Source organism: Lepidochelys kempii, chromosome 6, assembly GCF_965140285.1.
Source record: "Lepidochelys kempii isolate rLepKem1 chromosome 6, rLepKem1.hap1, whole genome shotgun sequence".
NCBI classification, from domain to species: Eukaryota; Metazoa; Chordata; order Testudines; family Cheloniidae; genus Lepidochelys; species Lepidochelys kempii.
The window spans coordinates 87,152,418-87,165,708 of NC_136385.1; the positions used below are offsets into that span (position 1 = coordinate 87,152,418).

Sequence of the window (13,291 nt, forward strand, 5' to 3'; positions counted from 1 at the left end):
CATAAGTTTCCATCTTTATTAATTTTATAATTTATGAAAAATGCAACCACCAGAGTCTCAAGGTACAGGCTCAACATAAGTCACATTACAACCCCCCAAAAACAAAATGAAGTGAGAAAAGTCTGACTTCTTGGCCTCAAAAATAAAGCTCTACCCACACAATAAAGATCCAAGTATTTGGTGTGCTATTAAGGCCCCAATTAGCCGTTACATCTTTTTGACTCCATATATATTATTACAACATTTTACAGGTATACTTTGCTGCAAATTATTAGAAAAATAAAAAGTGTAGCCAGTATAATGTTTTGCTACTTGAGCAGGCCATAACTTGTGTAGAAAACTTTTAGACATACAGTAACATTGCTTCCAATTGGCACTGCACTTAGTCAAAAATTCCTGCAGATAAACACAAAACATATTGATTGTCAGTGATGTCTAAGGCTGAAAAACTTTTCAACGAACTGAAAATTTTCTACAGTTGGAATAGAAAATAGAACAACACCACCAAGCTGATATTTATTTCTCTTTGGGAGGGTTTGGGGACGGTTCTGTTATTGTGTATTGCCAATGTTTTACATCACCAAAGATTATGCTAGGCCATAACTCTTGCTCAGAATATTTAGTTTCTTAACCCCTTACAATCCTCATTAAAATTAAGGAAGTGAAGCAGATTTTCATTCTCCTATACTTAGACCAATATTTCTGAAGGATTCTTATTTATCCCCAAGTATCTTACATCAACAGTCAACTGGGGAACCATTGACTAGAAGGAGATCATCACTGTCACAATGCTACTCTAAATTGGGACAATAGTCCTTTCTACACCAATACCTGTAGCTACTGTGCAGACCTTAAAAAAAATCAGGAATTCCATAGGCAGAATATTAATAGCACTACTGTAAGTTTGTCAGTACTAAAAACCCAACATAATATATTACAGCTTTTAAATAAAGCTGTGTTAAATATATGAATACCATTCACATTTAATAGTGGGTCACTATTTTTCTGTTAATATATATATTTTTAAAATGGGAGGTTCACAGCCATTAACAGAGCACAAGATGGACTCTTCTGGTGTTAGTGGACTGCCATTCTTTCAAAACACTTCCATGCAGAATGAAGCTACAGAGATACCTAGTGGCTAAAATTTTTTTGCACTGTTATGACACACTGAGAATTTTAATGCAAGAAATTTGACATCACAAAATATGTTCTCAAAAGGCCCTGTTTCATTGTGAGAATATGTATAATTTCTAAAATAAATAGTAAGATATTTCACGATTTATTCTGGAAATAGGACTGTAGGATTAAGCCCTTTCACACAACTCCCTCCAAAGTCAATCATTTTATACTGTTATCAGTAAATCAGTCTGTATGCTAGAGAATCTTGTACAAATGAATTTGTTCAAGTGCTTCTCTATCAATATCCTTTTCCATGTATACATCAAAGTCCAACTTCATTTCTTCTACCCACTGGCTGAGCAGTATATCCGTCTGAAACAATTAAAAACCGATACATAAATTAACACAGTTTTGAGCAACCAACTCAACTTATGTTACAGGGATGGCAGACATCAGTGAAAAGAGGAGAGAAAGACAGTTTAGCCATTACAGCTTATTCACCATTGGTAAGTTAAACTTATTTCTGGAAGCATCATTTTACCTAAATAGAAAAGAGTAAGGATAATTTCTGAAAAAGTAACTCATTCATATTTTCTGTTTACTCAAGTTTGGGTCTGACTGCAGAAAACATACTGAGTTTTTAATTGGAATGGGAATCTCTTTGGATTAACATCTGCCGATTAATTATACACATGATTTTATATTTCCACCCATATTCCCAGTAATATATTGATGGAAAGCATGTTATACAACTCAAAACAGACATAGTATAGGCTTGAATAATAGTATAATACTTTGAGATCCTCAAAATTAAGGGCTGGTATGAATTAAGCATCATAACAGCCCTATGGGGTAGATAAACAGTATCCCAATTTTACAGCTGGGGAACCAAGGCACAGAGAGATTGAAATAACTTTTCCAAGGTCATGGAAATGGTTGGCAAAGCTAGGAATAGATCCCAGGGTCCTGATTCCCAGTTCTCTGCTCTAACCATTTGATACTATGCAGCCTGAATAGTAACTATTAGACTGCATATTGACTCACTATAACACCTTCATAAAGAGTAAGATAAAATTTGTCAGCTAAAACTATTTGAAAAAGAACCACGAACCTGTAGGTTTGAGATAGATTCTTCAAGGCTTGGGACTGTCACTAATAATGACCCTTTTTTCCTCATATTATGACTCATAAATTCCCAGGCTCTGAAACACATTTTAAATTCCAAATATAGTATTTAAAGATCAAAAGATTGCCAGTTTTTAGAGAAAGAAACACATTCAATATAAAATGAATTTAACGCTGATAATTTAGTGACCAGAAGTAGATAGATTTTAAACATTTGCCATTTGTGCTTTAGTATAAAGTCACTGTTCATATCTTACTGTACGTCTGTGTGTGGACCAGCCACTAACACCAATGGGAACTACTCATGCAGATCAGAGGGATTATATGGCTTTGGAGTTTTATTTTTGAAATATGTTGTCTCTTTTCCTTTTTAAAATTAGGTTTAGTTGGTGCTCAAAAAAGGGAAGAATGAATAGTTCTGTCAGTGGCCTGTGGTGACTCTTCTAACATACCTTACCCATGACATTCAACACTCTTGCTGTTCCAATCTGGAGCCTGAGAGGCTGCCGGTTATGTCCAAGTCTGTTGTTTTTTTGTGATACTCAACAAATATCCACTCTAAACTAGGATGAAACTCCAGACAACTTAATTTGTGACCTAAATCAGAATTTGAACTCTGGTCTCTGAGGAGAGAGGATAGTCCTCTCTCAGTTTTTTATTCACTGTAGCCACAAGTTTCTCTTCATATCACTATACTGCAGTTGTGACAAAATACTTTGAGGTAAATTAACATAATCACAGTATTCTAGATATATCCTCCAGCATTACTTTTTCCTGATTTTACAAGTCAGATCATTTCACATAGCACAGCAATATTGACTAAGAAGAATATAGTTTCCATCACTCTGCAAACCTCATTCTTCCTTAGGCCTGTTGTGCAACATTAAGCCAATAATCTTTAATGCTTAAGAAGGCAGGTAAAGGCATAATTGTGTCTCAGCAAACACAGGTGTAGTCTTAACCATGCCTTAGTCCTTTATAGCTTGCCCTTGAGGACTTCATGTTTGAAATATCACTAGTAACTGTAATTTGCAGTGTGAATATATAGCCCTTTTGTAATCCATAGGTTTGATGAAGGACCCTCTTGTTATTTTGTTACAGATTTTAATATTTATGTTGTTAAAGCAATTGAAGACAATTTATTTCCTATAAAGACAGTACCCTATTTTAACAGATTAGTGCAAATGTTCTGAGAAATGTTTTGCTGGAACTAAGAGAAAAAGCTTCTAGTAGATTCAGAACTAAAGATTGCCCTTAAGTTTTAGCTGCTAAATCTGACTAAATCAAGTACAGGCATTTTAAAATACATTTTTCTAATACAAATTATGTGTGTGACTTCAAAAAGCACAATATAAAGGATTTTTTTATAACTTGCAAGGTTAAATCCACTGGCAGAGAAACTGATTACTTGTTTGGACACATACTTACCTGGCCTGTTCCAGTCTGTCAAGAAAATATTCAAAGACATTATTCATTACAACAACATCAGCATTTTGAAGGAGTGAAGCCTGAGTACAGATGTCTGAATGAAGCACCTGAAGGAGAAATCATTGTACATATGTAAAAGGTAACTTAGAAGAAGATACACAGCTTTCTAATAGACATGGTCTGTCCATAGAGCACAGTATCTGTTGCCAACATCTTCTACAGATCATAAAAAGGTATACAATTCATATTAAGTAATATACAAATGAACTCACTAGCGTGAGTGTCAGAGAAGCCAGTTTTATTTCCTCAGTAATTACAGTACTTAATTCATTATGTATATTAAATATAAATATGTTACATCTACTTGTACTTTTGATCTTGATCATTGAATGCCACAATAGAAGATTTAGGAAATTACTATTATATTTTAATTACCTATGCTTTATCATGAATGTTTATTAATTTCAGTAAAGAATTTAATCCAGCTAAAGCTTTTTATGAAGCTATTTAAATGCATTTTAAGGGCTGAGCTGGTTGGTTAGTGATTACAGCTCAGACTGGCCATGAAGACCCAAGTTTGGTTATTGTATTCTCCTTCCACATACTGGGAGTAACGGAGATGCGATGCGCTCAGCTCTCAGAGGGAGAACTGCAGAGACAGAGTGCCTCATATCATTAAACAGGTATTTCTCCAGTCAGTACAGGAGCTCTTCTTGAACGTCAGCGTCCTGTCCAGTCTTCCTCAGCCAAAACAATGGTAGCAGAAAATGGAGTTGTGGGGCAGCTGCTGCTGCTAACTTAGGGGGAAATTTGGAGGCTCATCAAAACTCTAACAGGAAGTTGGAGGACTTTTCTCCTAATTCAGAGAAATAAATCTTAAATCTCTAACTAAAAAAAGAAGTAGTATCATCTCTTTTGGGATTTTGTCAATCCATGTGTTACATGTGCACCAAGATCTGATTTGAAGTGTCCCTACCAATTAGAAATCAACCTAGTGAATTTATCTAACTTCTGGTACCAGCTAAACTGATATTTTGCGTATTCAATCTGAAGTTGAACACTGGATCACTGTCATCATGAAAGTGTTACTTATATAAGTGACATTATCATGGTGGACAAACAGGATGATGCAGGGGCACTGGTCAGCTTTTATAGTCAGTATTAAGAGACTGATAATGCAGAAAAAACAGTTACTAGCCTTTCCATAACTGTTGTTCATGTCCATTCCACGTTAGGTATGCACAAGCTACATGCACCATTGCTGGAGATTTCCCCGTCATTGGTATCCACTGGACCAGCTCTAGCGCTCTTTGATGCTGTACGCTTATGCACTGGTATAAGGGGCATCACCATCCCTGCATCCTCTCAGTTCTTTCTGGGTTGCTAACTCTGATAGAGGGGCAGGAGGGTGAATCATGGAATGGACATAAGCAACACATCTTGAAGAACAATTATGTAAAGGTTAGTAACCGTTTTTTCTTCGAGTGCTTGCTCATGTCATGCCCATTCCACTTTAGGAGACTCACAAGCAGTACCCAAGGAGGTGGGCTCAGAACTCATGGACATGCAGCTAAGACTAATAAATTAAATTTGAAGAGAAAAAACACCTTGCCGGAAGTGACATTCCATCAACTGTCACATGCTGGAAGGAAGGAACTGACAGAGTGCGGTGCCAGAGGTGCCCCTTATACCGGTGCATAAGCGCATGGCACCAGAGGGCGCTAGAGCTAGCTCATGGATAACACTGAGGGGAAAAATCTCTGGCAGCGGTGCACACGGCGTGCACACACCTAACATGGAATGGACATGAGCAAGCACTTGAAGAATGGCTAGGCTGCATACCTAATCTAATAGAGAGTAAATTAGTTATTGTGGTGGGATGATACCACACACTAATCTAGCAGGTTGGATATCCCACATTTTGTTAATCTCTGCTAGTGTTCAGGTAATTAACACAAGGCTCAGGTAACTTGGCGAGTGGTGTCTTCTCACAGGAAAATGAAGTATTTGTGTAGAGGAGAAAACACTTTTGGCACTATTTTCTTGTCTAGGAAACCATAACTTCTTATTCACCCTCTGAATTGCTTAAAAGCCTGCTGGTACTGGGAGGGAAAGTGATCTGTCTTTCCCCTACTGACTGGGGTAACCTGCAGTTCAAATGGTCCTTCCTGAAGGACAAAGCTTTGGTTTTATCAAAACTTAACATCACAAAGGCAATATCTGCACTTGGATCAATTAAGCAGATGTACACTATTCTGATCACTATAGGAAAGAGACACTCCCTATGCAAAGGAGCATTGTAGCAACTGAAGTGGGGAGAATGTATCATTCTGACTCATGCAGCAATGCCCAGACACTAACAGAATATTTTGTAGTGATTCCATTATAGCCAAACATTTCAGTATTCACTTTAATGAAAACAAAACTCTAAGACTAGTTAAAAATGAGGAACTAGTAGCACGGTTGACTATCTTCCAATTAAGAGAATAGTGCCAAAGGGTTCATTAAGAGAGTTTATACTCCTACTTCTTAGTGCACCTATGGGATTAAGTTCACAGCTTCTTTGGTTAAGAAGATTTTTGGACATTATTCTCAGTACGTTCTTTAATCTGAATGACAATTTTATCTGGGTACAGTACAATTCTTGTTTCTTGGAACTGTTATACACTCTTTTCTAATTTGGTGATTTAAAGGCATTATGTCAATAGTCTCAAATCTGATCTATAATACCTTCTTTTACAGTGTCCTCTGAATTCCAAATCCTCCACAATGTTGCCAAGAAAAAAAAAGTTTGTGTGCTATATATAAGTATTCGTCAACCAAAGGTGAGGACTGACTGTTTGCTAAATTGAAAGGGAAAAAGAAATCAGTACTGAAAAGTTTGATTTTCACGGTACTAAGAGAAAACCAAACTACTATATAAAAATAGTTAAGTGTATTAAAGTTAGATACATGTACGGGTGATTTCAGGAATGTGCCCCAACTTCTGTTGTTTTTTTAACCAACATCTAAGCATTCACACCAAACATGGTACAACATAAGTGACTTCTATGCACTTATTTTTTAATTTATGAACAGAACAGCACAGCACAAGACTCACTCATAAATTCACTATTAAATATAGAAATTGTTTTACCCTGATATCTCAGGTAGTAGAGGTTACAGTGGAAAGAGTGTATTGTTCTGTATTTTTATCAGAACATCCCAGATAACAGTGGCCATTATGAGGCTTTTTTCCTCCAAGATTTTTAACCTCTTTTTACCTACTTATTACTTAGCCAACTGGCTTCTGGCTGTTTTTTCATGCTACTATACATCTCCAAAAAGGATGTAATAAAAGAGATGATTCATTTTGGGGTGAAGCTGAAATCTTAGAATGAAATGTTTAAAGCAGCGTGTGATAATGTTCAAAACAGTGTGTAATAACAGGAGTCACAGGACTAAATTAACATCAAGTGGGAGTTGAATGACAAAGTCCCCAAGCACTGCTTTGAAAATGTATTCTCTTTTTTATCTTTATACACTGAAAAGTGTAACACTTCAGCAGAAATACAAAGTCTGTAGAAAAACTAACATTTAAGGCATATATTTTCAAGATATAAAGCAACTCAGGAACATGTATATACATCTACAGTCTCTAGTGAATTAACCTGATGGAGCATTCTGTTGTACAGTACTATCGCATTTCACGGATATATTTCAGACACATCAGAAGCCTTGTTTACACTGCAGCTAGGAGCAAGCCTCACAGCCCAAGTAAACAGATTCATCCCAGTGGGGCTCGAGCTAGTGCAAAAAAAAATAATAGTGTGGACGCTGCAGCACCAGCAAAGGCCCAGGCTAGCCACCCAAGCTGGACCCACCCCATTCCCCGGTGCCTTGGGAGCTCACTCCCAGCTGCAGTATAGACATACCCTGAGAGTTTTGTCACTCATTTCAATGGGGCCAGGATTTCACCTAATGTGTTTTATTCATTGCCTTTGGCCACAAGACCTTTTGCACGGATTCAGACAGTCCCAAAAAGGAACTGTTCTCATTATGAAAACAGCATCTCTGTATATTAATGATTTGAGTTTGTTTGGAACATTTCTTGTTTTTCTGACATACATGTGCACTAATATGACTGAAATTCTCAGTTCCAAAGAAACTAATAAAGAAATACAACACCCAAATTTGTCAGCCTGCAGACCTTAGCTTCTACTCAAATGCAAATCTTTGAAAGTATCTTTGCTATTCTTAACAAAACATGGAAACCCCAGATGCCTCTTGCTATTCTTATCATTCTAGACATAAACATTTAATATACTGGCTTAAACCTGTTTCAACAAACAGTGAAACAGTGGTAGAACTTCTATTGATTTTAATGAGACCAGTATGTGTTTGCGGTCAGTTGACAGATTGAGCCATACTCAGATAAAAGGCTGAACGAATCAAAAATTACTATATTTTAAAACAGAATTTTTTTAATCTCTTCTCAATTTTAATGGACATTAATGTTTTTTTGTTTTGTTTAAAATCAAACCAACGAAGTACAGATTTATCTTTAGAACAGCACTGATTTTACCAGCCTCTCTCATTGGCATAGAATTAACTAATCTATTATAGAGTTGGTTAAAAAATATATACACTATGTCTTTAGTCACCTTTACTCTGTCTGTAAATTGGTATTTTGTGATTATCATTTCTTGCAACTGGCAAAAGTCTGCATTCATTTCCACTCCATACAGCTGGGATGCTGAGCTGTAAAGATAGCCCTGAAATAAAGAGAGGAAATCTAATAATTGAGGTGCCTGTAAAATGACTTCTAACCTAAAGTGGAAAAACTAAACATTATAAAGTGAAAAACAAAGGTTACGATTAGAGACAGGTTTAAAAAAGTGCATGGGGGGGTTGTTAAAAAATTTTCAATTAATTTTAAAACTTAATAGTAGGAAATGCACTAGAGTGAACTGCATATTTTTCCAGGGCTAAGACCCTCTTTTTGGCAGTTACAGTAAATGGTTTATGAATATTATCATGGAAAAAAAGATGTGAGCTGATAGGCCAAGAAAAGAAAGGAAAGCAAGCAACAATTCCACCTCCACTTCTACTGGCACATACACAGAAATTGGCTTAAGGAAATGGGGAAAAAACCTAAAGTTAGCACAAACCGAATTATAAAAATAAACTGAAGTCAGGGAGGGAGTGGAATTAACACACATTGTGTTGGGATTCTTTTATTTATCGGTTTTCTTTTGCAGGAGAACAGAATGCAACAGAAATATCCAACACCACACACCCCGCCACAAATTGTATGAATCTGGAGTCCAATTTGCACCTATATGGGATGGAAGAACTCACAACAGGATTTCCTCTTAGCCCTGGTTTACACTACAGGGTTAGGTCGAATTTAGCTGCATTAGGTTGATCTTAAAATGAATGCGTCTACACAACCAACCCCATTCCATCGACCGAAAGGGCTCTTACAATTGACTTCTGTACTCCTCCATGGTGAGGGGAGTAGCACTAAAATCGACTTTGCTGAGTCAAATCTGAGGTAGTGCAGACGCAATTCGAGGGTATTGGCCTCTGGGAGCTATCCCAGAGTGCTCCAATGTGACCACTCTGGACAGCACTTTGAACTCCAATGCACTAGCCAGGTACACAGGAAAAGCCCCGAGAAATTTTGAATTTCATTTCCTGTTTGGTCAGCATGGCGAGCTCAGCAGCACAGGTGACCATACAGTCTCCCCAGAATCACTAACAAGCTCCAGCATGGACCAAAAGGGAGACACTGGAGCTGATTGCTGTATGGGGAGAAGAATCTGTGCAGGCCGAACTCCGATCAAAAAGAAATGCGGATATATTTGCCAAAATCGCACAGGGCATGATGGAGAGAGGCTACAACAGGGACACAAAGCGGTGCTGCAGGAAAGTTAAGGAACTCAGGCAAGCCTACCAAAAGACAAAGGAGGCAAACGGTTGCTCCTGGTCAGAGCCCCATACATGCCGCTTCTATGATCAGCTGCATGGCATTCTAGGGGGGGACCCTACCACTACCCCACCACTGTCCATGGACACGTGCAAGGGGGGAGTCTCACCCAACAGGGAGGAGGATTTTGTGGATGGGGAAGAGGAGGAGGAGGAGGAGGAGAATGCACAGCAGGCAAGTGGTGAACTCATTCTCCCCAGCAGCCAGGACCTTTTCATCACCCTGGAGCCAATACCCTCCCAAGGCGGGATCCCTGACCTTGAAGCCGGGATCCCTGACCCTGAAGCCGGAGAAGACAGCTCTGGTGAGTGCACATTTGTAACTACAGTACAGGGTTTAAAAGCAATAGTGTTTAATGTTTGATTTGCCCTGAAGAATTGGGGTGCATCCGCAGCCAGAACACAGAGCATCCGCAGCTACTGGAAAAGTCTGTTAATGTGTCTGGGAATGGAGCGAGAATCCTTTAGGGACATCTCCATGAAGCTCTCCTGGAGATACGCTGAAAGCCTTTGCGGAAGGTTTCTGGGGAGGGCTGCCTTATTTCGTCCTCCACGGTAGGACACTTTACCGCGCCAAGCCAGTAGCAAGTAGTCTGGAATCATTCCAACACAAAGCATGGCAGCGAACGTTCCTAGGTTTTGGTCGCATTCAAGCAACATTCGGTCTATATCTTTCTGTGTTAGCCTCAGGAGAGTGATATCATTCATGGTCACCTGGTTGAAATAGGGGAATTTTTGTACGGGAACAGTAAAAGGACCCCGTTCATGCTGGGTTGTTTGCGCTTGGCTAAAAGGGATCATCCCGGAGAATAGCCACGTGGCGGAGGTGGGGGGAGGTATGTGCTGCACATCCACCCAAAAACTGCAGCCCCACCTTTTAAATGTGAAACCCAAATGGCATTGCGTGCTATGGGAAAGGATAGCGCTACAGTTTGAAACCATTCCCACGTTATGAAGGCGTAAGAAGCCAACCCTGTGTACCAAAAGACTTACCATGGCTGCCTGGAAACCAAATTCTGTTGCCCAGCTGTTTGTGATGTGTCACCATACCGGCAGGTGCTCAATATAAAAGGCAAAATGCGACCTTATACCTAAAGCACATGTGCTGTCTGCTGTGAATTGCTTGATTCACTGTGAAAGAGTCTCCCTTCTGTTCTCAGAAAATGTATCGTCTTAAATTTTACTCTCCCTTTTTATCTCCCCCCAGGTGCAAATGTTTCTATGCTCCCCCTAGCATCTCCGTCCCTGAGGTTATCACAGATTAGAAGGCGAAAAAAACGAACTCGCGATGACATGTTTTCCGAGCTCATGAAGTCATCCCACACTGATAGGGCACAGCTTAATGCACGGAGTGGCAGAGGCCAGGAAAGCATTAAGTGAGCACGAAGAGCAGAGGCAGGAGGCGATGCTGAGGTTAATGAGGGAGTAAACAGACATGATGAAGGGTCTGTTGGAGCTGCAGGAAAGCCAACAAGAGCACAGATCACCACTGCATCCATTGTATAACCGCCTGCCCTCTTCCCCAAGTTCCATATCCTCCTTACCCAGACGCCCAAGAATGGGGGGCGGGGGTGAGGATCCGGGCACCCAGCCACTCCACTCCAGATGATGGCCCAAGCAACAGAAGGCTGTCATTCAAACAGCTTTGATTTGTAGTGTGGCTACAATAAGCAATGTGGCCTTGTCCTTTTCTCCTCCCGCACCCCACCCCACCCAGGGTGCCTTCTCAGTTCTCACTTTTTTTTTTAATTAATAAAGAAAGAATGCATGGTTTCAAAACAATAGTTACTTTATTTCCTTTGCTAGCTGTGATCGAAGGGGGGAGGGCGGTTGGCTTACAGGGAATTAAAATCAACAAAGGGGGAGGGTTTGCAGCAAGGAGAAACACATACAACTGTCACACTGTAGCCTGGACAGTCGTGAAACTGGTTTTCAAAGCCTCTGATGCACAGTGCGCCCAGCTGTGCTCTTCTAATCGCCCTGGTGTCTGACTGTGTGTAATCGGCCGCCAGGCAATTTGCCTCAACCTCCCACCCCGCCATAAACGTCTCCCCTTTATTCTCACAGATATTATGGAGCACACAGCAAGCAGCAATAACAATGGGAATGTTTGTTGCACTGAGGACTAACCTAGTCAGCAAACAGCACCAGCGAGCTTTTAAACGTCCAAAGGCACATTCTACCACCATTCTGCACTTGCTCAGCCTATAGTTGAACTGCTCCTTACTACTGTCCAGGCTGCCTGTGTACAGTTTCATGAGCCATGGGAGCAAGGGGTAGGCTGGGTCTCCAAGGATACTATTGGCATTTCAACATCCCCAACGATAATTTTCTGGTGTAGGAAGTAAGTCCCTTCTTGCAACTGCTCGAACAGCCCAGAGTTCCTAAAGATGCAAGCGTCATGCACCTTTCCCTGCCATCCCATGTTGATGTCGGTGAAACGTCCCTTGCGATCCACCAGTGCTTGCAGTACCATTGAGAAGTACCCCTTGTGGTTTACATAGTGGTTGGCAAGGTGGTCTGGTGCCAAGATAGGAATATGCGTTCTGTCTATCGCCCCACCACAGTTAGGGAACCTCATTGCAGCAAAGCCATCCACTATGACCTGCATATTTCCCAGGGTCACTACCCTTGATAGCAGAACATCAGTGATTGCGTTGGCTATTTGGATCACAGCAGTCCCCACAGTAAATTGATTCTTGAAATTGATTTGCAGTCAGGGGTTGCAAGCTTCCACACGGCTATTGCCACTCACTTCTCAACTGTCAGGACATCTCTCATCTTGGTATTCCTGCACTTCAGGGCAGGGGAAAGCAACTCACAAAGTTCATGGAAAGTGGCCTTACGCATGCGAAAGTTTTGCAGCCACTGTGAATCATCCCATACCTACAACACTATGTGGTCCCACCAGTCTGTGCTTGTTTGCTGGGCCTGGAATCAGCGTTCCACTGTATCAACCAGCCCCACTGCCGCCATGATATCCCAATTGCCACAGCTCGTGCTTTCAGGAACGCCTGTGTCCATGTCCTCATCACAATTGTCCTCGTGCTGGTGTCTCTTAGTCCGGTTCTGCACATACTCCAGGATAATGCACGAGGTGTTTACAATGCTCACAACAGCAGCGGTGAGCTGAGCAGGCTCCATCCTTGCCGTGGTATGGCACCTGCATGGGTAACCCAGGAAAAAAGGCACAAAACGATTGTCTGCCATTGCTTTCAGAGGGAGGGAGGGAGGCAGGGGGCGACTGATGACATGTAACCAAAACCACCCTCGACAATGTTTTTGCCCCATCAGGCAATGGGATCTTAACTCGGAATTCCAATGGGCAGTGGAGATTACAGGAACTGTGGAATAGCTACCCAGAGTGCACCGCTCCATGAGTCGATGCTAGCCACGGTATTGAGGACGCACTCTGCCGACTTAATGCGCTTAGTGGGGACATACACAATCGACTGTATAAAATCGATTTTTAAAAATAGACTTCTATAAAATCGACCTAATTTCATAGTGTAGACATACCTTAGACTGAACAATGCTACTTATATAGATATAGTATTTTTTTTTAAATGTAAAAAATGTAAATAATAATTTATATTTCACCAATAATTCAAAAATGATGGAATTACATTTTCTAAACATTATTCTA

General features: G+C 40.3%; 1 protein-coding gene across 1 annotated transcript in view; it reads right to left on the bottom strand.

The window, feature by feature from the left end:
* Positions 1–5: 5 nt before the first annotated feature.
* The window catches only part of LOC140913153 (uncharacterized), a 37,552-nt gene continuing 24,266 nt past the window's right edge, over positions 6–13,291 (bottom strand). The window contains exons 5-8 of the mRNA XM_078853349.1: positions 8,319–8,429; positions 3,676–3,782; positions 2,234–2,324; positions 6–1,494 (exon numbers count right to left, since the gene is read on the bottom strand). Coding sequence (XP_078709475.1) covers positions 1,378–1,494; positions 2,234–2,324; positions 3,676–3,782; positions 8,319–8,429 — 426 coding nt within the window. The 3' untranslated portion in view covers positions 6–1,377. The remainder of the gene's footprint in view (positions 1,495–2,233; positions 2,325–3,675; positions 3,783–8,318; positions 8,430–13,291) is intronic.